This window comes from Marmota monax, unplaced genomic scaffold (assembly GCF_021218885.2).
Source record: "Marmota monax isolate L192 unplaced genomic scaffold, Marmota_monax_Labrador192_F-V1.1 WCK01_AAM20220418_F8-fsc00046, whole genome shotgun sequence".
NCBI classification, from domain to species: Eukaryota; Metazoa; Chordata; class Mammalia; order Rodentia; family Sciuridae; genus Marmota; species Marmota monax.
Genome location: NW_026692486.1, coordinates 10,611,445 through 10,638,722, shown reverse-complemented (window position 1 = coordinate 10,638,722; position 27,278 = coordinate 10,611,445). Strand labels below are relative to the sequence as shown.

General features: G+C 32.8%; 1 protein-coding gene across 1 annotated transcript in view; it reads left to right on the top strand.

Annotated features, from left to right (window-relative positions):
- Col24a1 (collagen type XXIV alpha 1 chain) overlaps window positions 1-27,278 on the top strand; it is a 393,162-nt gene that overhangs the window by 283,141 nt on the left and 82,743 nt on the right. The window contains exons 40-48 of the mRNA XM_046443140.2: window positions 1,277-1,384; window positions 7,167-7,220; window positions 7,465-7,518; window positions 8,160-8,216; window positions 10,071-10,124; window positions 13,682-13,735; window positions 13,844-13,897; window positions 23,066-23,119; window positions 24,266-24,373. Of these exons, the coding sequence (XP_046299096.1) occupies window positions 1,277-1,384; window positions 7,167-7,220; window positions 7,465-7,518; window positions 8,160-8,216; window positions 10,071-10,124; window positions 13,682-13,735; window positions 13,844-13,897; window positions 23,066-23,119; window positions 24,266-24,373 (597 nt within the window). The remainder of the gene's footprint in view (window positions 1-1,276; window positions 1,385-7,166; window positions 7,221-7,464; window positions 7,519-8,159; window positions 8,217-10,070; window positions 10,125-13,681; window positions 13,736-13,843; window positions 13,898-23,065; window positions 23,120-24,265; window positions 24,374-27,278) is intronic.

Genomic DNA, 27,278 nt, shown 5'->3' with positions numbered 1-27,278 from the left:
TTTATTAATGTGTTTTTCTAAATTGAGAAAATTAATGATTGATTTTATCTTTCTCATCCAATAAGAACCACAAATTCAGAATATTTTTCAGTTGCTTACTTCATATTTTACTTTTTAACAGTTTACATATTTGTAAAATTCTAATACATTATAATGAAAAATTCATCTTTGTATGGGACCGATAATTTGTTCAAATGTTGATAAGGTATGACAACAGTTTTCACATTGGACTGTGACAATTCAGAATATATTTCTCATAATTAACCAAATCACACCATATTCTAGTTCCCAAAGTCCAGCTCTTGCTTTTTTACAGATGTACACCTACTCCATTATTCTCAAAATTTTGGAACAGTGGAAGGGATAATTAAGAAATAAATAAACAAATGAATGAAGTAAATTTTAGTTGCCATTCGTGCCCATGAAAATAATACCAATATTGAAGTCTCTCTCATTAGATATAATATTATATCCATATCAGCATTGAGGCTGGCAGTGTAGTGGGGCATTTGCCTAGCATGCACAAAGCCCTGAGTTTGAGCCCCAGCACACCACACACACACACACACACACACACACACACATACACACATACACATACACACACCTTTACCCTTTCTTTTGTGTCTTCTTGAATATCAATAACAGGAAAGGTTGATTCCCATGTTCAGAAAATGAATAAATACACTTAGTGTTGTTTAATAACTGTTGTATTTTGGTGCTTAAAGCGGGGGACACTCAGTATAATTGGAAACAGAAGGAAACCAGTTTTCAGAAGGATATAAAATGATATTTTGAAGGCATATGTTAACCTAGTGAGTAATGATCCTACATGGGTAGAACTGCACACTGAAGCCTTTTTTTGCATGAAACTGACCTTTGAAATACTGAAATTCTCTGTGGAAACAGACTTCTCATCATCTGTGTTTCCTCATAATAATAATATATACATGCGGACAGATATATGTGACAAAATTTAAAATTAAAAAGTTGGTTGTTTGGAATTCAACATGAGCACCAGATTTCACCTGATTGGTTGGTTGAATTTAATCCTTTTAAAATACTTCTTTTTCCAAACTTACTTACATTTTTCAATAACTTGTATGGTGATGGTATGTTGTTATTTCTAGTGGTGGTCTGTAGACTGTTAAGTTAAAAGAAAGTTGCCATTTACAGAATTTTTTTGAATGTCTTCTGAAGTCTCAAGTATATGATACAGTTAATTAATCTAAGTATAACTTTTTTTTACATTCTTTCATACTAATGTCATCCACAGGGTGATAAAGGACAAATAGGACCCACAGGAGAAGTTGGAAGCAGAGGTGCTCCTGGACAAATTGGGGAAAGTGGTCCCAAGGGTGCCAGAGGAACTAGAGGTGCTGTGGTCAGTATTTGATTTGTTTCCAGAACTGAGTCACTATGGGTGGAAAAGAAATGTATCCATGCTCTTAAAGCTTCATCCCTTGATTAACTTTACAGAGAAGGCAATAGTTCCATTGAAAATAATCTATCTCCATGGGATGTGGAGAATTGTAAGCATTCCACAGTACTTAAATGGCTTAGTGGTTTCTGGACATGAGAAAGGAAAAGGGAAAAAACTGAAAATGGAAATAAAATAAGAAATGAGGTTTTTTAAAAATTAGATTGTAATTCCTAACCCAAGTAGGAAAGTTTATATGACTAGCACTTAAAATCAGGATTTAATATCTGTATAAAATTATGCTGTCATGGTTGACAAATTGCTTTGAAAATTAGGTTTACTTGAAATGAGTGGGTTTTTCTTTCTGTGCTTGGATTCTTCATGCTTTATCTGGAGATCATTTTTTTCTAACCAGCTGTGATAAATCTTTATAACATCTCTATCTTAATCTTTTGCATGAATTTTGCATGATGTTGGGAACAAATGTAGCATAATACTTCTGTACTTATAATAGCAAAATTATAAAAATTATATTGCTGATATATTTTGGATCTATTCAGAAAGTCACAGCATGAAAGAGATGTAAAATATCTTTTTAAATTATCAACTTCAGTCTTCTAATGTTTCATAAACTTAAAAAAAAATCAGGTGTATTTCCTTGTCTCCATTTAAATGTAATCAATGCTAGACACTGAACAGGCCTTTCAGAGACTATTATGTAATCCATTTGTTGTTGAGGAAGCCTCAAGTTCATCTTAAGTGTTCCATTACTTACTAATATGTTATTACCCCAGGCCTTTCCTACTCCCTTTTATTTCATTTATTAATATTTCTCTGTCTTTGACCTATATGTTAAAACCATTATATAATGTGATTAATTTTTAACAAACATAAAAACTGATACATCCAAAGAATAATGTCTTCAAAGTAGGCACCTACTTTGGATTTTTGGCTGTAAAAGTATTCACTTTTACAATTTCAACACGTTATTCTGAAACTCCTTTCAAAGAGGTTTTACCAAATTTTTCATTCCCACCAACCATGTTTCACATTAGTCCATTTGATGTTTGCCAATCGGATAAATGAGAAAATTTTATCTCATCTTTCTATTTTCATTTCCCTGATTACAACTAAGTAACTTGTACTTTTTACCTACAAAAGTTGTCTACATGTCTACATGTTTTTTGTTACGTGGTTGTCTTTTTCTTACTGATTTGATTCTATATATGATATGTATCTTAAATATTAATATAGTTTTGTTGAATATGTTGCAAAATGTATTACAGTGTTTTCACTTCTGTCATTTATCTTTTAATTTTGCTTATGATATCTTTAGCCATACAAAACACTTTAATTTTTACATTGTCAAATTTATTAATTTTTTTCTCTACAGTTTTGGGGTTTTATTTCTTCATTAGAAATGCCTTTCCTACCTAAAGTATATAAAAATATTCTTATCCTAATGCTTTTATAGCTTTTCGTTTTAAACTCTTTGAGGCATGGAGTTTATTTTTGGTATGAGTTGTAGATGATGAATTTTCTTCTTTTCAAATTGATACATAGTTGTCACAATTTTATCTATTGAAAAGTTGACTTATTTCTCACCTTTATGAAATACTGCTATAAACTAAATTCTCAAATAGTCACTGGTTTGTTTACATCTCTCAAACTGATAGTCTGCTTCTGGGTCTATACTATACTGTTTTATTTACTATATTGTTACAATATCTTTTGAGATCTGTTAGAGCAAGTACTCCATAACTGAGTTCCTCTTTCATGTGAACTTTAAAACCAGCATCAGTTTCCTCCAAAATTGAATTTTTGTGTAAAGAAGCTATGTCTTTCCATTTACTCATACCTTCTTATACATACTTTGAGAAAGTTGTATTTCCTTTACTCTGTTCTTACAACTCTCTTTTAGATTTTTTCTTGGCTTTTTAATAAATTTTGTTCTCATTGTTAATATAATCTTTTTCCTTTATGTCATTGGATTGGTAAAAAAACTATTTTCATATTTTGATCTCATACCCACTTTAATGAATTTAGGTAATTTTTATGGAATCTTTAGGTAAATAATAATATCACCTTCCTTTATTTATTTTTTTGACTTATTACATTGCAAAAAATTCCTGAAATAGTAGTGAATAAAAGTCATCATAAGGAAAACCTTGTCCTGTGCCTATTAGTAAAAATACGACTAATGCCTCATTTTCAAGTATTCTTTGAATTTTTTTTGGAACATACTTTTATTATTTTAAAGAAATTTATTTCTATTCTTAATCAGAGTTTTAACTACAAGGAAATGTTAAATTTTCTTAAATACTTTTATAACATTTGTTTAGATAATCCCAGGCTTTCTTTCCCTTGTTAATATAAGGAAATTCATTAATGGATTTCCAAAAGTTGAATCAACTATGAATTCCTAGGATAAATCTAACTTAGGTATGTTTGTATTATTCTTCTACTATTACTGGATTCAATTTGCTACTATTTTATTTAAGAGTTTTAGTTTCACTTATTGCATTTAGTTGTCTTAAGAATTTTGTAGGAACCAGGCAAAATGGCATGTGCCTACAGTCCCAGTTAATAGGGATTCAGAGGTAGGAGGATCACTTGAGCCCAGGAGTTTCAGACCAGCATAGACAACATAGCAAATCACTGTCTTTAAAAAAAAGAAAAAGAAAGAAAGAAAGAAATTTTGCATCTGTATTTGTAAACAATTTAGGCCTTTGGTGTTTTTTTAATATATAGTATCTTTAATTGGGTTTGAAAAAATTTAATGTCTTATAAAATGATTTTCTACATTTTTCTGTGTTCTCTAATGGTTCTGTAATGGTTTAGAACCATCTGCTCTTCCAACTTCCCATTATCTTCCATCTTCCCATCATCTGTTCTTCCAACTTAAAAAGATCTGGGCTGTATATTATTTTATTAATAGTAGGTCTTTGCCTATCAAATTTTCTTCTTGAATAAATTTCTTTAGGTTCTTTCTAAAAATATCTTCTATTCTATCTAGATTTTCAAATTTAGATCAAACTTGTATTTGCTATTTTCTTCTATCTAAAATTTTAGAGCTAGGGGTATAGCTTATTGATAGAGTTCTTACCTGGCATGTGCAGAGCCCTAGGACTGATTCCCAACACTGCAAAAAATCACAGTACAAAAAAAAATTCCTGAGGTTATTTCCGAATTCTCTTTCCTGATGCTATTTTATTGTGTCTACTCTTATTTCTTGATCATACTTGCAAAAATTTAGCCATTTTATTAGTCAGCTCAAAGAATCTACTTTATCTTTTTTTACTCCACTCTTTTTCTGTTTTTGTTTTTTGCAATATTGGGAATTGACACCAGGGCGGCACTCTACCACTAAGCTCTCTCCCCAGCCTTTTTTAAAATTTTTATCTTGAGACAGGGTCTTTCTAAGTTGCTTAGCCTGGCCTTAAACTTGTGATCTTCCTGCCTCAGCCTCCCTAGTTGTAGGATTTCGCTTTCTATTTTAATAATAATTTGTGCTTTAATTTTACTTTCTTTTTTTTAATTTTTATTGTTGGTTGTTCAAAACATTACATAGTTCTTGATATATCATATTTCACACTTTGATTCAAGTGGGTTATGAACTCCCATTTTTACCCCATATACAGATTGCAGAATCACATCAGTTACACATCCATTGATTTACATATTGCCATACTATTGTCTGTTGTATTCTGCTGCCTTTCCTATCCTCTACTATCCCCCTCCCCTCCCTCCCCTCCCCTCCCCTCCCCTCTTCTCTCTCTACCCCCTCTACTGTCATTCATTTCTCCCCCTTGTATTATTTTTCCCTTTCCCCTCACTTCCTCTTGTATGTAATTTTGTATAACCCTGAGGGTCTCCTTCCATTTCCATGCAATTTCCCTTCTCTCTCCCTTTCCCTCCCACCTCTCATCCCTGTTTAATGTTAATCTTCTTCTCATGCTCTTCGTCCATACTCTGTTTTTAGTTACTCTCCTTATATCAAAGAAGACATTTGGCATTTGTTTTTTAGGGATTGGCTAGCTTCACTTAGCATAATCTGCTCTAATGCCATCCATTTCCCTGCAAATTCTATGATTTTGTCATTTTTTAATGCAGAGTAATACTCCATTGTGTATAAATGCCACATTGTTTTTATCCATTCGTCTATTGAAGGGCATCTAGGTTGGTTCCACAGTCTTGCTATTGTGATTTTATTTTCTTTCTCCTCTTTTTTTTTTTTGAGTTTATAGTTCTTTTGTCTATCTTGTGGAATTAGTTTAGTTCGTCTGTTTAATTTCTTTGAGGTCTGTTATAAACTATAACTGTTATATACTAAAATTTTTTTCTGTAAGTACAGAGTTCTGTGTATTTCTATTAGATCAAGCTTGTTAACTGTGTCACTCAAATCCTTATAGCTTTCTTACTTTTTTTCCTCACTATTTGATTCCTTGATCTCTGAAAGAGGTTATTGAGGTCTCCCTACCCACTTAGTTTTTTAGGGGTTGCATATTTTAAAGATGTATTTTTAAATACCCTAAGGTTCATGGCTCATATTTTTTTATTGAGTCACATATTTTATTTTTCATTGTAGTGGCTCCTATCCACCCAAACTTACAGCCTTTAGCTGTAGCCTTTTTGGCTACATTTCCCACACTTATTCATTTAATCTCTAGGAAATTTTGGCTGTCTGATACCTAGTACAGGCAAGGAAGTAGGAAGACCTTCTGACTCTTTCCCCAATTATTAAACCTGATCCTATCCTGCTCCTTTAATTTCTTGATTTCAGAGTTGGAAACTTCCTTCCTTGAGACCATTTGCACATATGCAACAATTTTCTTCTTTGCACATTTTCAGCCCTGTTTTCATATCTCAAATCAAAAATTTTGGTCTACTGATGATGTTTAGTTAATAGTCTTCTGGTATATTACAAATAAATTTTTAAAAAATAGCGCGCTTTCTCTTTCTCTCTCTCTCTCTCTCTCTCTCATTTTTAGAATCATTACTTTTGCTTTTTACAATTGTCTATCTTTTCACTAGATTAGGGGCATTTACTGATTAGTCTTTAATTTATATGGTTTCCTCATCTGCAAGATATTGATAATAAGTAATTATAAGATTACTATCACATCTGTGTCATCACTATCTCTACTTTAACAACTTTTACCAAAACTAAAACCATATTCATCAAAGGATATGAAAACATCTACAAGTATGTAGTGTTCTCCTGCACCTCACAGAAACATTATGTAAAACTCTCTGACTTCATTTTCCAATATTTAGTGATACACAATCACCATAAACTTGGAGAGATACAAACATTTCCAAGAATTTTCTGGGGACCATCAGTATTATGACAACTGGAAATATTTCTTTTAATATGAGTAAGCACATTCATAGCAGAAGTAAACATTTTTTTATAGAACTTCTGTGGTTCAAATGAAAATAAAGGACAAAAGTTGAGGCAGGAGAATGGCGGGTTTAAAGTCAGCCTCAGAAAAAGCGAGGCACTAAGCAACTCTGTGTCTAAATAAAATACGAAATAGGGATGGGGATGTGGCTAAGTGGTCTACTGCCCCTGAGTTCAACCTCCAGTACCCCCTACCAAAAAAAGACAAAAGTTGTGTGTGGGGGTGGGGGGTGTTTTCCCATTTCAGACAAAGTAGAATTTCAGACCATGAAATTCTAATGGTAAAAATGATTTAAACAAACATCTGTTTCCTCTCTTACTAATATTTATTTTGATTTTTAGGGCCCTTTAGGGATGATGGGACTTGATGGAGAATCAGGAATTCCAGGATATAGGGTAAGCATTTCTCATTAAAAATATTCACACATATACATTTATATTAAAGATGACATTCCAAATATGGAAAGTAAGATTAAATCTTCCTGATAAAACTTTCTAACATTTAGTTCTAATCCTCCTATAGAGTGAATCCTATTTTTCTTTTTAGAATAGCACAATATCTAACAGCATGGGCTTCATGGCATTAGATAGAGCATATACAAATGACAAAGAGAATATCTGCTTACTTGTCTTTTTATAGGGCCAGCAAGGTCCACCAGGACTCTCTGGGCTCCCAGGCCCTAAAGGAGAAAAGGTGTGTGTCTATACTGATATTTTGATATTTGAACTCTTAAGTAAGATGTTGACTTTATTAAATTTTCTGAAATAATGCATAGAAATATTTTCAAGGAATAAGAGAACAACTTTTCAAATTAGAAATTCTGCAAATTCCAAAACATAAATATCAAGGAGCTAAAAGTTAAATAAATTATTAAAATATCTTCTGTGTATTATTTCAAAATTAGGGTGAAATAATACATGTGAAATGCTTTGTGAGCTGTAGTCCTATAAAAATAAAATTAATTATTTACTGAAAGAGATTAGGAGACTCTAGATTACATGAGTTATTATAGTACATTTATATTAAAATATTTTAATGAGTTAGGAATAATTCTAACAGTGCTTTTGATTTATGATATCATTAAAACTTGACATATTGAGAAAATTCCCAGCATGCTTTTTATATAATTAAAACAAATGAATACTTTCAAGAATCATGCACAAGTTAAAACTGTGTATAAAACATTATATGCTTCATTTTTTAGGCACATTTTCCACTTAAAAAAGATAAAATCAAATTGCATATTTTCTAACTTATTAAAATACTAGACTATGTATTTATAAAGGTTATTTCATTAATTTGTTTTGGTTGATAAATCATTATTTTCATTTTAGGGTTACCCAGGAGAAGATAGCAAAGTTCAAGGACCACCTGGGCCTCGAGGTGAACCAGTAGGTCTTTTTCTAAAATATCTTGACACCTCAAGATGAAACACAGTAGTAGATTCACAACACCAATCTCATCTTTTTGTGTGTGTATGTTGCTGGGTTGAGCCCAGGGCCTTGTGCATGCAAAGGCAAGCACTGTACCAACTGAGCTATATCCCCAGCCCAATCTTATCTTTTCAAAGAGTTTTATTTTGCTAACTATGCAAGGTTAGATAGAAGAGCAGTATTTGCCATCATGAAATCTAAATAATGTGAAAGTCTTAGATATCAAAAAGATGCAGATCAAGAACCTTTTCCTAATATGTAGATTTGAGACAGTAACTTCCAAAATCTAACTTTCAGCATTAAATACATTGTAACTTTATGCAGAAACTGTCCAAAATTTATATACTCTGTACTTTTATAGCAAATATTTCTCTAATTATCAAATTCATATTGATTTCTAAAGTATTAAAAAAATCTAACCTATATACTTTTGATAATAGGTAAGTGAGTTTCAAACTCTTATAACAGGTTATTAGAACCAATAATCTTTAAAGATCATGGGTCTATATTGTAAGGACTAACTGTAACCACAGTTTTTGAAAAGTAGCTATTATTAGTAGCTTTGATTACCTGAATAACTATCTCTGTATTCATGTTGATTAAAACAATGTGTAGTAGACATATGAAAATGAAATGGGTACAATAATGCTTAGGACCCTGAAGTAAATATAACTGGTTTTATTTTCCATTTTCCACATAGTATCACTGAAAATAAAAGAATCCAAAGGCAAAAGATCAGAATATGTGGTTACTCCTGGCATTTCAGTTTGGCTCTTTGACCATGAAAGTTGCACTTTGTTTTAGAAAAAGGAAATATTCTAGAATTTTTCTGATTAAATCAAGCCATCTTACATTAGAGATGAACTTCTCTCTACAAATATGTAACTTTCTTTATCAAATATATTTTAATCTGTCTAAACCATTAAGAGATAAATAATGCAAAAATTTAAAAGCTAATAAAAAAAATGGCAAATGGAGTATTATAGTGCTTTCTTTTTCACAGATTTAGGTATGCCGGGATCAAAGAATGTCAGCTTCCATATAATAAATACTTATGTATTAGAAGACTAATACAACTATGCTGGTTTTATCTAATAAAAACGAAACAGACATAAACTATGAATATACTAAATAATTAAAGCAGAGTTAGACAGTATTGTCTTTACATTGTGCCTATCAACTTTATCTACATAGGAATAAAAGCTCACAATGTTCCATAATAAATTATGTAGCTTTGTTAACTAATTTCAATTTAAAGTTCTGTTCAGCTGATAATTTCTAGTATGTGATAACTAATGTTTCTGAATCATTTTAGAGTACATAGTTTGACAGTTTATTATATAAAATTTTCACATTAAAAATAAAAAAGTCATGGAGTCCAAGTTTATTACATTAGCTTCTGTCTCAAGGATTAAAGTTTATGAGTATAATTTTTCTTAAATTAAATGATGCCTTGAGAATTAAAAATTTCACAGATTAAAGAATAAACCCTGGAATTTCCAATGAAGAAAGTAAAGTGGATTAATTGTTAAGATTATATTTAAATGATCTTTAAATGATCTTTTTAAATTTTTAATTGTAATTGGGTTTTCAGTATTTTTTCTTACAAAATCATTATGAGATTCTTTTTATCTCTCAGCACTTAGCATATTTTAATGTTGGTATCATTGAAATTTAATCTTTTGATTATTTAGTGAAACAAAACAAATTATTATACATTGGAGTTTATATTTTTGTCAAAACACTGCTTGTATTATCTGCATTTGTGAATGCAGCTATGAAATTGATCATTTTTGTGTGGGGTTACTATAGGGTCCAATGGGGGAACAAGGAGAGAGAGGAGAGCCTGGAGCAGAGGGATATAAGGTAATTACTGTCAGTTATACACTGTGTTTCTAAATTTAAATAGGCTTCTCTGTAGTTTTACTTAGTTTCATAAAAATAAGCACCATTGAGATGATTGGTAATGTCTTAAATTTGTAATCTTAGAAGTCTAGCTCTATTTTGTTACATTTTCTTAAAATCATCTAGTTCTTTCTTTTTTTTAAGCATCAGAAATTTATTGGTTGCTCAAAACATTACATTGATCTTGACATATCATATATCATACATTTGTTTCAAATGGGGTATGAATTCTTATTATTCCCCCGTGTACAGATTGCAGAATCACGTTGATTATACAGCCACGTTTATACACACTGCCAAACAAGTGTCTGTTGTATTCTGCTGCCCTTCCTATCCCCTTCCTATCCCCCCTCCCCTCCCCTCCCCTTCCCTCCCTCTACCCCTCTACTGCTGCTTTTTCTCATCATTTAGATATCAGCTGAAATGTTCCTGCCTGAGAGGACTTAATTACTTGCCCTATTTTAAATAGATATATAATGATTATTTTGTATGCCCTACCTAAAACAGATTTATAACTCACTTTTGATTATATTATCTGATAACTTTCATGATATGTAGTAGTGTTATTTTACCACTTTTTTATACATTTGTTTCTCTGTTTAATCTATTTTCATCCACCAAAATATAAGATTTAGGATACTAAGAATCTTGTCTCTCTTTCTCATTATTATACTCCCAATTTCTAGAACACAAAGTTCCTGGCATATATTAGGAATTCAGTTAAGTGTTGTCAAAAGGGTAGATAAATATCTTTGTACTCTCAAGACTTAAATTAATTCTTAGCCTCTTTCACTTCTTAGAAGTATTTTGTAAAACCAACTTCATGAACTAAAATTAGCTGTGTGTAGAAATTTTTTCTAGAATCACATTGGTATTGAGGATGTTTACTTCCAAAAATCTTATTTGTCTTTTGTAGTTTAGCTTAAACTCCCCTTTCCCCTGACACTCTCCTTTGCCCTGACCCACTCTAACTATAATCTTGCACTCTTGCATAGTTCTGTAATATTATTTATATGTTATTCAACACAAATATTTTACCATCGACTGTTGCTCTTGTTGTTATTGTTGCTAATTGCTTTTTAATGTGCTCCCTAGTTTGGATAGGATGCCTTTCCTATACAGCATCTAGTTTTGAACCCTGTGTATAATAGTCTTAATAATAAATTGATAGGTTAATTGATATATCACATCCCTTTCTCAAGATAAAATTTCTGTGGTCATTTCTGAAATGCAAAATTAGATTAGCCAGACTAAATTGACAAACTGTAATTGTCATTATTAAACTCGTTTTCTCAATTCATTTTTTGACTGAATTATTTCAGTAGCTTTCTTACTATATTCTCTGTCCCCAGTCTTAGCCTTCTCAAATCCATTCTCTACTTAATTTGTTTTGTAACATGAATCTATTTTCCATGCTCTCTCTCAGAATGTCCTCACATCACTGCCCAAAACACTCATCCTTCAAGATGGAACTTATCATCAGTTTCATTATAAAATTCTAAGTTTCCCTTGACAGTATAACTCATCCTACCACTAACATGATTAGACAAAAGTCACCATTTCCCATAAACTCTTTTGCATGATTTTATACAGTTAATTTTGACCATAACATAAAAATGGTTATTGTCAATTTTTATTAGGATGGATGAGAATAGTTACAGCAAAGCTCTTAGATAGTTAAATTGTTTTTGGTGACATTTGTTTAGACTTCACAAAGCCAAGAGAGCCAACTGGCTATTCTGAGATTATTCTGAAAAGGTCTCATTTCTACTACAGACAAATATAGTAGAAAAGTCATAATTAGCTATGATAGTTTGGATTTCTGTGGCTTACTCATGTGCACATTCTCACTTCATGTTGAAACTACAGTGTTTTATGCCACTTCTCACCCAATGCCTATTTGATAAGTCACCCACAAGAAGTCATATTCACTTGTATCATGTGCCCTCTTGATTGTCCTGATGCTGTTACTGACTTTACTCATGTGTTACTGCTGAGAGTCATGTGCAGTAATGGTTTCTCTTTAGTGTGGCCATATAATATATAGAAAGCTTTCCAAACTAGCATTTATCTCTTGCCACTGTTCACTTTCTTAAACAAGATTCATTTTCTTTATCAGGAAGTTGAAATTTAAAATTTAATTGCCTTACTTTATGCAAACAAAAAAATTTGCATTGACCTTTATGTGAGAATATTGTTATCCCGTGTATGCAACCTTTTCTTGTAGCCCAGAGAATATGAAACTCATAACTGTCTAAGGCACTCTTTCTGTAACATACAGAAAATAGGAAGAAAGGAATCTTAGTGAAGAAGACAATAGAGAAGGGGACAAAAGATATTTCCTGCAAATTCTTCATTCATAACTTTAATTTGACATGTCCCTTGGTTGTTGCTAGTTTATAAAGGGAAATGTGGTAGGTCAGCATTTCTTCTTAGGAAACCTAGAGTGATGACAGATTGCTGAATTTCAGAGTCATTTGATATTTCTATTGCATGCAGTATCTGCTTCCAGTCTTCATCCCATTAACTCTACTGTTCAAATGGCTATGAATCTAGTATGTAAAAATGGAGACCAATATGAACTTCCACAGGGAGAATAGGTATTGTCTATACATTTAGCCCTCTACTTTTACAATGTCAACCAACCACAGATTGAAAATATCATTTTTTAAAAAATTGCATCTGTACTGAACAAATACAGACTTTTTTCCCTGTGATTATTCCCTTAAAAATACAGTATGATAACTATTTATGAGGTATTTACATTGTCTTATAAGGTACAAATACTCTAGATATGATTTAAAGTAGGTGGGAGGATGTTCACAAGTTATATACAAAAACTAAACCTTACATCAGGAATTTGAGCATTCTCAGATTTTGTATCCTGGAACCAATCCCCCTAGGATATCCAGGAATGGTCATATTAGTTTCCTGGGGCTGCTGTAACAAATTACCACAAAATGGATGGTTTCAAACAGCAGAATCTTTTCTTTCAATTCTAGAGAGCAGGAATCCAAAATTGAAGTGGGTAGGGCACACTCCCTCTAGAGGACCTAGGAGAGAATCCTCCCTGCCTATTGTAGCTGTGGGTAGCTGTCAGCACTCCCATGGCTGCATCATTCCAATGTCTTTCTTTGTCTTCTCCAGGCCTTTTCCCTTGTCATCTACCTTCTTCTGTATCTATTACAAGCCTACTCATTAGTGGATGTAAGGCCCACATGTATAATCCCACATATGGGACATAGGCATCTTTTGGGGAGGCCATCATTCAACTGATAACATTAACTCAAAAAAAAAAAAAAAAAAACAGAAAGAACTCTATACTTGTTCATTATAATATATCATATTCATCATAATATCTAGCACCTATTATGTTCTACCTCATTTTCAAGAATTATAATCTCTATGATATTTAATTGAGTTTGCAACATTTCACTGCCATTTTAAATTAATAGTACCCTCTTCTCTAAGTTACATGTCTCAATTTACTCTGATAATATATTCTTCTCTATTCCCAGGGTCATGTGGGTTTACCAGGACTAAGAGGTGCCACAGGACAACAAGGGTCCCCAGTATGTTTTGAAGGCATTCTTTGTAATTCTGACATTTTAAAAAATTAACATCAAAATAACTTATTACCTCTGCTTTATATATAATTTCTGTTTTGGTTCCCATTAAAGGGTGAGCCAGGTGAACAAGGTGAACAAGGACCAAAAGGAGAGAGAGGATCTGAAGTAAGTTGAAATTGCTTAAGATGGTTTGCAACACTTATTATTTATTGTTAGCTTTAGAAAGCAGGAGCACAAGGATTTCCTATTAATTATAATTAAAATAATCATTCATCTCTCCTGATCTGGGATCACTATATGCCTTTAATAGGGTATGTATTGATAATTGTACTAAACATGATTATTGATTTATATGTTTTGACTGTTACTCAATTTATTTTTACTAGCAACCTACTCTAGCTCTATGAAAATTGCCTAAAGTTGTCCCAAATTCATAGTCTTTTGGAGGTTTCAAACAGAAATACCTGCATTGTAGAGTGAAAAAATATCAGTCAAACCTATTTAGTTGTTTTAGAGATTTTAAAGAAAAAAATTATTCAGTAATACTTGTGAAATCATTATAATGAAGACTTTATTCAGAACTTTCACTTTTGGTATTGGGGCCACTGTAATGGGATCTTGCAATGGGGTACACAGGCTGGGCTCAATTCTGAATACACCACTAACAAGTAGGAATTTATAGCCAAACAACAAGGTGAGAGGTCAGTGAATGGAAAATTACTAAGAGGAAACATCATGAGAAGGGGGATTCTGGCTAAACCAACCTAATAGCATTCTTGCTGAAGACAGACTAGCATGATCAGACAACATCTGCAAGACGGTGGAAAATGACACCGGATTATGTATCAAGGGTGATCAGATATTGAGGGTGGGAAGGGGACCTTGCTAAATTAACCAGCAGGTTTCTTTGCAAAAATTGAATTTTATATGTGTGTATGTATGTGTATGTATGTATGTGTGTGTATTTGTGTGTGTGTATATGTGTGTATATATATATATTTGTAGATGCACACAATACCTTTATTTTCTTTATTTATTTTTATGTGGTGCTGAGGATCAAACCCAGTGCCTCACACATGCAAGGCATGTGCTCTACCACTGAGCCACAACCCCAGCCCCGCGAAAACAGAATTTTATAAGGAAGTGAATAGGGGGGGCCTGGGAGAAGGTTCAGGAGGCTGACTAAAATCTGGCCAATCAATCTTTATCAAAAGGTAAGAGTTAAATAATAGTTTGATTATATAACACAAATACAAAATTGATTCAAAAGATTTTTCCCATAAGACAATTTTATTTGTAATAAAACAAATTAAAAATCCATTACTTAAACTGAATTTAGCCTCCCTTTCCCTGTGCCCCACAGACATTGCCTAAACATTTTGTAACAACTGGCTTTTTCATTGGCACCATCAATTCATTGCTCCTTGATTTTCATGGCGTTCTGACTTCATATGCAATTGCTTTAAAATTAAATTCTTAAGAAAATGCACTCTAATTTAATAATAAATTAGGTGAGAATAAATTTAAAATAATAAATTTTCTTTATTTTCTTCATCATGTTTCTTCGGATTTGTTAAGCAGTCTTCACTTAGACTTGTGTTTCCCACTTATAGGAGAAAGTAATAAAATGGGATTCAATCAGATATATTAAATAGGTGTTCACAGACCTAGAAACCTTTCAGAATAGCCTTGGCATCTAACCAGTAACTTCCTGTCCAGCTCCTTAATAAGTGAGAATTAATAAATATTTAATAAAAGTATCCCACTAAAGGCAAGCCTGAATAAGAAAAAAATCAGAAAAAGAAGACTGTGGCAATATTTATTTAGAGTTTTAAAATTCCAAAATGGAAAAAGTCATAGAAAAAAACTAAAACTAGAACACTGCTACTTCTGTTATGTCACTCCCTTATATTTGCAATAGGTGCATAAGAATGCAGGTACTCTCTATAGTTTGATCCTAAAATGTCTACTTATAATTAATACTTTGATATATGTAATGTTTTCCTTTTCCTTTTTGACATGTTATAAAGAAGAAATTCTCTGATTCGTATTAGTATCTTTTAAAATTGTGCCAATGAAAATCAAATTCTCTTCCTAAACAACTGCTTCTCTAGTCTGCATGATCAACTCTTCCTGGGTGCTGGAGCTGGGCAATGCTGCCATACAGCCCAAGGGCACATTAAAAATGCTCTTAAACCAACCTGCATAGGACCGAGGCCCAGGTAGGCCTGAGTTCATCCCGCCACTGGCAGACATCCACTGGACCTCAGGCCACAGCACAGGACCCAGGGCCATGAGTTCACCCCCCCATACACATCTGGGAGTCCAGGCCTAACCCACTTCCATCTTGGGACACTGCAGACATCACCATAGCCTTCCCCACACAGTAGCCTCTATCTTTCAACAACAGACAGGGTCTAAAATCAACTGCATCTCAAAGCAGGCATTCCAAAGACAGTGTAAGGTCCACCCTTTCAGCCCCATCTCTGAAAGATGTTGCATCCATCTTGAGACACCTCCATGCTATCTCAATATATCTCCACTGTTCCTGTCACCCTTTAGTTGCAGTAGCATATATCTAGGGATACCTGCAGAGTCTGGAAGCCCAACATCAAGGTGAGGTACAGATAATCTGCACAGATACTACAGGATTATAGAGTAGAAACTATACTGTCTCAGATCCACACTGCAAGAGAGGAAGACACTTAGACAAAAACAAGGGAGGAAAGTACCCCAAACAAACTAGGATACTACAATAACAGAACCCATGAACAGCAAAGTTAATGAAATGTCAGAGAAGGAGTTCAGAATGTTCATAATTGAAAAGATCTGTGAATTAAAGAATGACCTCAATGAACAAATATAGGCAAAAATTGATCGCTTCAACAAAGAGATAAGAGAGCAAATACAGGTAGCAAAAGATTACTTCAAGAAAGAGGTTAGAGACTCCTAAAAAAAAGACAGAAATCCTTGAAATGAAGGAAACAATAAACCAAATAAAAAACTCAATAGAAAGCATCACCAACAGACTAGATAACTTGGAGGAAAGAATATCAGATAATGAAGACAAAGTATACAATCTAGAAAATAAAGTTGACTACACAGTGAAAATAGAAAGAAACTAAGAACAGAACATCCAAGAATTATGGGATAGCATCAAGAGTTAATTAGGGTAGAGGAAGGCACAATGTTTCAAAACAAAGGAATGCACAATCTCTTCAATGAGATAATATAGGAAAATTTCCCAAGCATGAAGAATGAATTGGAAAATCAAATACAAGAGGCTTACAGGACACCAAATATACAAAATTACAACAGATATACACCAAGGTACATTATAATGAAAATGCCAAACATAAAGAAGAAGGATAGAATCTTAAAGGCTGCAAGAGAGAGAAATCAGATCACATATAGGGAAAGACCAATTTGTATTTCAGCAGATTATTCAACCCAGACAGTCAAAGCCATGAGATCCTGGAACAACAACAACAAGCTCTGAAAGAAAATGGATGCCAATCAAGAATCTTATATCCAGAAAAAGTAAGCTTTATATTTGATGATGAAATAAATACCTTCCATGATAAACAAAAGTTAAAAGAATTTACAACTAGAAAGCCTGCATTACAGAACATCTTTGGTAAAATATTCCACAAAGAGGAAATGAAAAACTGATGAAAATCAGCAAAGAGAGGTTTTACACTAAGGGGAAAACCAATCAAAGAAGAAGCCAAGTGAAGTTAAATACCAAAAATAAACAAAAATGACTAGGAATACAAATCACGTCTCAATAATATCCCTGACTGTTAATGGCCTAAACTCACCAATCAAAAGACATATAGCAGGTTGGATTAAAAAAAAAAAGAAGAAGAAGAAGAAGACTCAACAATATGCTGCCTCCAAGAGACTCATCTCATAGGAAAAGTCATCCACAGACTGAGGGTGAAAGGTTGGGAAAAATCATACCATTCACATGGACTGCAGAAGCAAGCAGAGGTTTCCATCCTCATATCAAATAAGTTTAGTTTGAAGCTAAACTTAATCAAAAAAAGGATAAAGAAGGACATTTTATACTACTCAAAAGAACCGTACATCAACAAAACAAAACAATTATAAATATATATGCCCCAAACTATGGAGCATCTGTGTTCATCAGACAAACTCTTCTCAAGTTCAAGAGTCAAGTAGACCACAATACATTAGTTCTGGGTGATTTAATATACCTCTTTCACCACTTGATAGATCTTCTAAACAAAACTGAACAAAGGAAATATAGAACTCAATAATACAATCAATAACCTAGACTTAACTGACATGTAGAATATATCATCCTTCAAGGAGCAAATACACATTCTCAGCAGCACAAGGATCCTTCTCTAAAATAGACTATACATTATGCCACAAAGCAACCCTTAGCAAATACAAAAAGTAGAGATATTACTCTGCATTCTATCAAATCATAATGGAATGAAACTAGAAAACAATGATAAAATAAAAATAAAAGCTACTTCAACACCTGGAGATTAAATAATATGCTACTGAATGAACAATGGAGTGCAAAAAACATGAAAGAGGAGACTTAAAAAATTTTAGAAGTAAATGAAAACACTGATGCAACATACCGAAATCTCTGGGTCACTATGCATGTAGTTCTAAGAGGAAAGTTAATTATATGGAGTTCATTCCTTAAAAGAAGAAAAAGTCAACAAATAAACGACCTAACATTATATCTCAAAGCCCTAGAAAAAGAAGAATAAACCAACACCAAAATTAGTGGAAGACAGGAAATAATTAAAATCAGAACTGAAATCAAATTGAAACAAAAAAAGCAATTGAAAAAATTTACCCCCCAAATGTTGGTTCTTTGAAAAAATAAATAAAATTGACAAACTCTTAGCCATGCTAATGAAGAGAAAGAGAAAACTCAAATCACATATGTGATAAAATAGGAAATATCACAACAGATTACAGAAATACAGAAGATTAATTAGAAATTATTTTGAAAACTTGTACTCCAGTAAAATACAAAATATCGAAGGCATCAAAAATTTTCTAGAGTCATATGATTTGCCTAAATTGAATCAGGATGATATACAGAATTTAAACAGATCAATTTAAAAAGATGAAATCGAAGATGCCATCAGAAGCCTACCAATAAAGATAAGCCCAGGACTGGATGTATACACAGCTGAATTCTACAAGACCTTTAACGAATAACTAATACCAATACTTCTCAAATTATTTTGTGAAATAGAAAAAGAGGGAGCACTTCCAAACCCATTCTATGAGGCCAGTATCACCCTGATTCCAAAAACAGGCAAAGACACATCAAAGAAAGAAAACTTTAGACCAATATCTCTAATGAACATAGATGCAAAAACTCTCAATAAAATTCTGGAAAATTGAATACAAAAACATATCAGAAAGATAGTTCACCATGATCAACTGGGGTACATCCCAGGGATGCAAGGTTGGTTCAACATATGGAAATCAGTAAATGTAATTCATCACATCAATAGACTTAAAGATAAGAATCATAAGATCACCTCAATAGATGTAGAAAAAGCATTTGACAAAATACAGCACCCCTTTATGTTCAAAACACTAGAAAAACTAGGTATAACAGGAACATACCTGAACACTGTGAAAGCTATCTATGCTAGACCCCAGGCCAATACATTTTAAATGGAGAAAAATTGAAAGCATTTCTCCTAAAAACTGAAACAAGACAGGATACCTTCTTTCATCACTTCTATATAACATAGTTCTTGAAACACTGGCCAGAGCAATTAGACTGATGAAAGAAATTAAAGGGATATGGACAGGAAAAGAAGAACTCAAATTAGCACTATTTACAGATGATATGATTCTATAACTAGAAGACCCAAAAAATTCCACCAGAAAATTTTAATAACTAGTAAATGAATTCAGCAAAGTAGCAAGATATAAAAACAACACCCATAAATCAAAGGCATTTCAATGACACATCAGTGACAAGTACTCTGAAAGGGAAATGAGGAAAACTACCCCATTTACAATACCTAAAAAAATAATAATAATACCTAGGAATCAACTTAATGGAAGAGGTGAAAGACCTCTACAATTAAAACTACAGGATGCTAAAGAAAGAAATTAAAGAAAACCTTAGAATATTGAAAGTTCTATGTTGTTCTTGGATAGGCAGAATTAATATTGTAAAAATTACCATACTACCAAAAGCACTATACAGATTTAATGCAATTCCGATCAAAATCCCAATGGCATTCCTCATAGTTGGGAGGCCAACTCTTGATCATATCATTGCATGGTAGAAAGAAGTCTAAAGAGCTCTCTGAAGTCCCTTTTATAAGGATGCAAATCCCTTTTACTAGGGTTCTAATCTCAAGACCTCATCACCTCCCAAAGGTCTAACATTCTAATACCATTAGACTGTGCCATTAGGGTTAGGATTTCAACACGTGAATTTGCAGGGCACCAGACATTAAGCCCATCACAGTAACAGTGTTTTATATTTTATTGATCTATATGTACTTAACCCTCCATTGTAAGACTGGTGTTTCTTGCCATCCTACTTTCTGTTTGTTATGGTAACAGTTGAGACCATGGTCTTGTTATGGGTTAAATACTCCTAGTGTTTACGGATAGATTTTGCCATAATTGCCTTGCTATCATTAGCAAAATACACTTTTAAAATATTTCTCATATTTACAGTGTTCCTTTAGCATTATTCTATTATAAGCTGCTCCAAGTCTGAATAGCATTGTTTTTTTAATGATGATTGGCCCACAGATGTAGATTTCAGAGCACAATATTTAACTCTTCTGAAATTATCTCCAACATAAGGATCCTGCAAAAATGTAATTGATTTGTAATAATATGTGAATTTTTTATCTTCATTTTATTATTTGAATGTTTGTAATAAGATGCATATATCTGTGATATACTAAAAGGATAATTTCCTTTGTATTCTTTATAATGGAACTTAACATCTGTTCTGAGTGTTCCTCCTACCTGATAGTAGAAACCTGACTAGTAGAAATCAAATCAATCAACTGCTATTAACTCTACCTACTCAAATATGTAGCATTTGATTTGGAATATCCCCATTTACTTTCTTCTCAAGTTTGTAGTAACATTCAGAGTTGAAATGGTAGGGAAAAGGTGTGAGAGGTAACTTTAATCTTCTGTTATCATCCATTCACAGTAGCATCCACTGAAATGTACATCATCCCTTTTGACCCCTAATTGCCCTTATCCCATTGTGTTGGCAGCTACCCTGACCCTCCTGGCAGAAGTTCTCTGACCCATGTCTGCATGCACAGCTATTTTTCATCTTAGTATAAAGCAAGGCCTCCTCAGATAGGGCTCTCAGAGCCACCCTTCTATTCTTGGCCACAAGGAAATAACATTCTGTTGCTCCTTCCATAATGTTAGGTATTTGGGGATCTCAGAGAGATATTCCTCTGTTTTACTCATCTCATGAAGAAATGTGTTGCTGACACTGTATGTGTCACTATTAGTGCACTATATGTGGAATTCTCAATAAGGACTTTAGTAGCCCTGGGTATCATCTTTGTGCCCAGACCCCCAAAATAATCTACAAGTATTATTGTCTCTATCTACCCCAAGGCTTGAGGGCAAGATGGAACAAAGGGTTCTGCTCAGGGTCCCTGTCAGTGTCTAACAGTCTTAGTTCTCTTCTGTTTCTCTTTTTCCCTTTTTCAAATTTGAATATTTTTATATTCTCTTACAAGGGAAAAATTCTTATATTTTTATAATTATTCTTAGTCTATTACTTATGGCATGAGTTTTATGACTTGAGTTCTTTATAACCCTTTTTTTGACACTAAAAGGTAGACTATTACTATTTAAGAATTAGGCTTTTGTATTTTAAAAGCTCAGTTTGAAACTGAAATTATATTTTTATCAAACTACTACCCAAACTGTGGATTTCACTGGACCATTTTGAAAATTCATCATCCAAGCACAATTCTATTTTGAAAATCAAGTCTAGGACATATTTATCTGTTTGCATAAAGAGAAATGCTGTGAAGGAAAAACACGCTGGTTAACATATTTAAAGATTACCATCATTAGTACCATTAAATGTGACTGAAATAAGAACTTTTTCAATATTTTAAAAGTATTTGCTTATTTTATTTCTTTATTGTTTTCTGAAAGACATATTTAACTCTAAGTACCATATTTTCCAGAAATCCTATATACTTCAACTAAACCTAGGTCACCAGTAACCCATTTTCTGGTTTCCCTACCCTTAGAAAGATTGCATTACTGATTTTTAAGGCAAATAAAAATTTTCAAGGCTGAAAGTAGAATACTTGATGGATATATCTCCTCATTATCAAATTTTTTAAAAGCTGGGTTTTTAATTTCATATGGAAAAAGCTGTTTTCCTTTGTGATGATATATACTGTTTCTTCTAAAATGTCTAAACTCGTTTTCAGAAAATATAACATCTAAATTGGTTTTCTTTATGTGTGCCTATAATTGTTAAGCTGACTCTTTGGCACAATTTTTCTTTTACTTTTATAAACTTAACATCCCAGATAGAATTATCCTGTTTGTGAGAACTTTTGATGATTTCTGAGAAGTGTATCTAGTAATGACAATAATTCTTTTTCTTTTTGTATACTGGATCACTCTTTTCCATATTTTTCTTCTTAAAATAATTCTGGGATATCATCAGAACAATGGAATGATTTGCAAGGGCAAAGTTCCTAACTATCCTGGCAGACCAGTTACTGCTGAATCAATTATGATTTAAAACAGCTCACACATGGAAAAACAAACAGTTCCATGGGAAACAGATATCTGTTCCTTGATTTGCAAGTATGTTCTTTGGGCTTCCAGAGAAGTACATTTTAGGCTATTGGTTCATGCCCCTCACTACAGCATAAGTGCCTTATTATCAGGAAGTTTGCCTTTGCATGCCTAGCACATAATAGAGTCCATGAAACATGATACTTCAGAAATGATTACTGAATTTAGCTTTTTTCAAAAGGGAATAAAGGCTCTGCCTGGAAGTGGGGACTTTTACTTGTAAAATTATGATTTAAGTTCCTCCGTTATTAACTGTGATTTTAGTTTTTAAGTTCATAGAATTTGTGGCTAAAAGAAAATTCATAGGTGGTATGATCAAATTCACTCATTTTCAGATGAAGAAACTAGCTCCCAGGGAAGGTAAGCAGAAATTTGAGTAATGTACAATTTAGTAGCAGTACTTGATGTAGCATCCAGGTCTCAGCGTTCTTTTCTGTGGCTTCACTTTAAGTAAGTTTATTACCATCAATTGACAATTGTGCTTCCCATTTTTAGGGTCCTAAGGGGAGAAAAGGAGCTCCCGGTCCTTCTGGGAAACGTGGCATTCCTGTAAGTAACAGGCCTCTTTTATCTTTCCTGTTTTTTAAAATAAAATTGACAACTTTAGCAAGCAGAAAAGTTTGGGGCCATTTATGTCATGTTGGATAAATCAAATTGTCTTGGAAAAAAATTTAAACCCATGCTGGAACACACAGGGAACAAAATATGACCACTAACTCAAAACCATACTTGCTGTTTAAATATAAATCTCTGCAAATGAGGAATGTTCTTTTCCTGTGTTATGTAGCCTTCTCCTGCATCATGGTGAACTACTAGAAAAACAGGGAACTTAAAATCATGAATAAATGAATTATAACAAAGATCAAAGATCTTCAAGCATAATTAAAAAGATCTGAGCTAGGTTTTAACTGGAGAAGTTGGCATCTCATTCTCCTGGTAAATATAACAAAAAAAAAAATCTTTGGATTTTTTTTTCTGATTTTTTTTTAATCACAGAACAAAAATCAATTTTAACCTTAGCATCAGTTTCCTCCTCTGGCCAGGCAAATGTGAGATGACTAGTTTATTAGCAAAGACCTCCTGCTGTTGTCTCCAAGCTGCCTGCTTTGTGTTACCTACTTGGTTCAAAAAAAGTAGAGAAGATGAGGATAAATTATAAACACATTCAAATTAGAGATGCCTACAGAAAACACAGTTGTCCAAGAGTAGAAACAAAATGTTCAGACCTTTCTTCAGTCATGTAATTATCTGATTTAAAGAGCAAAAAAGACAGCCATAATTTGTTCCTTGAGAAAATAACAGTGGAAGGTTTTGCAGATGGTGACTGACAGCCTACATCCTAAGCTGACAAGTACACATAGCTGACCTTTTCTTGACAGCTAGATAAAGCATGGACTGGCAGGATGAGAAATATCAGAGAATTACACTAAGGCTCAGAAGGTCATACAAAAATTGCTGATTACCTTGGGTTTTTTTTGTTTTGTTTTGTTTTGTTTAGGGAACTTTTAAAGACAGCTATCTATTGAATCCAAATTGTAAATCATTAAGAAATCCAGAAAACAGAAAAAAAATTGTTCTGGCACAAGGTATACAAGTGTAAACTTATACCCCAAACCTAATAAGTACAAAAGTATTTGTCATTGAAACATCTGTCCTGAATCTCTTTATAATACAAGTAATGTTTTAATTATCAAGGGATTTCCAGGCCTTCCTGGGCCAAAAGGAATGCGAGGATACCATGGAGCAGATGGCATTTCAGGAAACCCTGGAAAAGTTGGGCTACCAGGAAAACAAGGACTTCCTGTAAGTAGTGTGAATATCTCTTTGTTCTTGACTGTTTATGCATAAGTGTCTCCTTGCTAGACCATAGATATTTGGGCCCTTTCTTGGCATTGGCATTGGCTCAGATTAAGCCAATCATTTCTTTAATAGTTATTTTGGAATTATATTTATGATTCCCAGGAATGCCAATGGATATATTATCTTGGTTATTTTAGATCTAATTACTCATAATAATAATTTATACATTTTTGTGTGTATAAAACTTCTTTTATAAAGAACTATAAAGAAAATAAATTTTAGGGCTACACAACGTGGCTATGCTTTGAGTTCATCAAATGCGCTAAGCCACCTTTGGAACATTTACGTCTTGGCACTAACTCCAGGTGAGTTCTGCCAAAAATCATTTTCCCTTTACTTTTACAGCCCTGATATTTTCAAGAACTGTTGCAAATATTTTCTCAGTGTTCATCTAGGGGTGAAATAATTATATGGATTCACACTTGTTTTATGTAAATTTCTGCCTTATTTATTTGAATCAGAAATTTTAAAACCGTCTTCACTTAGCCATTTTTCCTCTTCCCGATTGATAACATAATCCAGATTTTTTATTAGTTGCTTATGACAATACAATGATCTTGACATATCATACATTTGATTCAAATGGGGTATGAATTCTCATTTTTCCACATGTACAGATTGCAGGATCACATTGGTTATACAGCCACGTATATACACACAGCAATACTAGTGTCTATTGTATTCTGCTGCCCTTCCCATCCCTCACTCCCTCCCCTCCCCTCCCCTCACCTCTCTCGACCCAATCTATTGTGACACATTTCTCTTTTTTTTTTCTTCCCCCTCACATCATCATATATGATTGTATAACAATGAGGGTCTCCTTCCATCTTCCGTGCAATTCCCCTTTTCCCTTCCATTCCCTCCCACCCAGATTTTGTTTTTTATCCCAGGTTTTGTTTTCACTTGAAACATTAGAAGAATTAACTATATACATTCAAGAACTCAGTAAAATTTATCCTTTTACATTCCCAATGTTTGGATATAGTTATATATTGGTTTCTGTTCTTAAACAACAAATCCTAGTTTATTCAAATCTTGCATGGTGGTGTACTAAACTCAAGCCAAAGTAATATTCTTCTTTTAGTATGGTTATCTCACCTATTTAAAAACAAGAACAAAAAACAATGAAACTGTGATCTAATCAATTTAGTTATTTCACCAATAAATGTCTACTCAGATTCTATCTGAAAAGTCTAATATTTTAAAGAAATCTTAACACGGTTCTGTTTGTCTTAGAGGAAATATGTCAGAGCATCAGGTTATAGCCTAGATAATTTTGGTGACCAGGATGAAGTTAATTAAATTAGATATTCTATAAGCTTCTGCCAGTAGCATCTATCTAGTTAAAGAGGACTTTCATTTGAGATCCTGGTCTTCATGCCACTCTTCAGGCTCACCTTATGATAGTCTTACAATGAAATTATAATTTTAAAAATACAACAACAAAACCCTTTGGGTTGGTCTGAGAGTTTATATTTTTACTAGATTATATTTTCCTGGGAAATTTTACTATGAATCTTTTCATATTGCTTTGAATAAGATTTTGAGAATCCAAACAAGAAAAACCACATTTGAAAATATGTCATGTTTCTTGCTTAATCGTAGAGATAAGTGATAAATTCAAATAAATTTATTTAATTACTTCGTTAATTTATTAAGTTGGTCATCAGTTAGCTTATTTGTTAATAGTAATAGGAAATAATTTATACTCTAGCTAAAGTATTACTAATTCAGATATTCACCCCAGAAGTGGATAGTAGAAATCATTATCTTACATACATATATTTAGTCAGAATTTCATATATTCATTATATGAAATATTAGTCAAAACACTAATGACACATCAAAGTAATGATTTATTTTTTTGTCAGATTATTTAATAGTATTTTTTTTTTTTTGTGTGTGTGTGTGTGACAATTTGTTTCTGTCATTATGTGGTACCTGAAGGAAGGGCAGTTCTTTAGAACAAAAACATCAGTTTGCATTGTAAAATTATGAGTCGTTTTCTCTTACAAAAAAATACAGAGTAGCAACTATTATCTGCTGTTAGTTTCTAGCAAGAAAGTAGACATTTTCTATGGGACTGTACATCCTTCTTCAATAGTGGGGAAATACTTAAAGTATAGTAAATTAGTGGATAAGAGAAAATCATTATAGAAAATACTAAATTAATGCAAATCAGATGCTGATTGTCTTCAATGCTATTCTCTGCCTTTTTCCTTGAATTTCCCTCACTAGTTTTATTGTTTGTGTGGGTGAAGGCTCATGTATAAAATAAAAATACTGGCTAGCTAGAACAGATAAGGATAAGGGAATTTAATGTCAGATATGAGATTTTTTTTCATTTTAAAACCCAATTCCTGGGCTGAGGTGTTTGCTCAGTGGGCGTGCCTGGCACTTGTGAGTCACTGGGTTCGATTCTCAGCACCACATATAAATAAATAAAATAAGATCTATTGACAACTGAAAAAAATATTTAAAGAAAACAACAATTCCAACTCTGGATATCAGCCAGGCCTCTTTGGTTGCAAATAAAAATCGACTCTAATTTAAGTTGACAACAAATTATAGGCTGGAAACCGGGTTGTTTACAGAATCAAGTTGAAGATCCAAGAAAAGAAAATAACAAGTGTTGGTGAGGATGTGGAGAAATTTGAACCCTAAAGCATTGTTACTGGTAATGTAAAAATGTGTAACACAGTAAAAGACAATAAGGCAATCTCTCAAAACTTAAACATAGAGTTACTATATTATCTAGCAATTCCACTGTTGGGTATATATTTAAAAGAATTGAAATCAGTGACTTAAAATATTTTTTAAAATAAATTTGATTGTGAATATTTAAAGT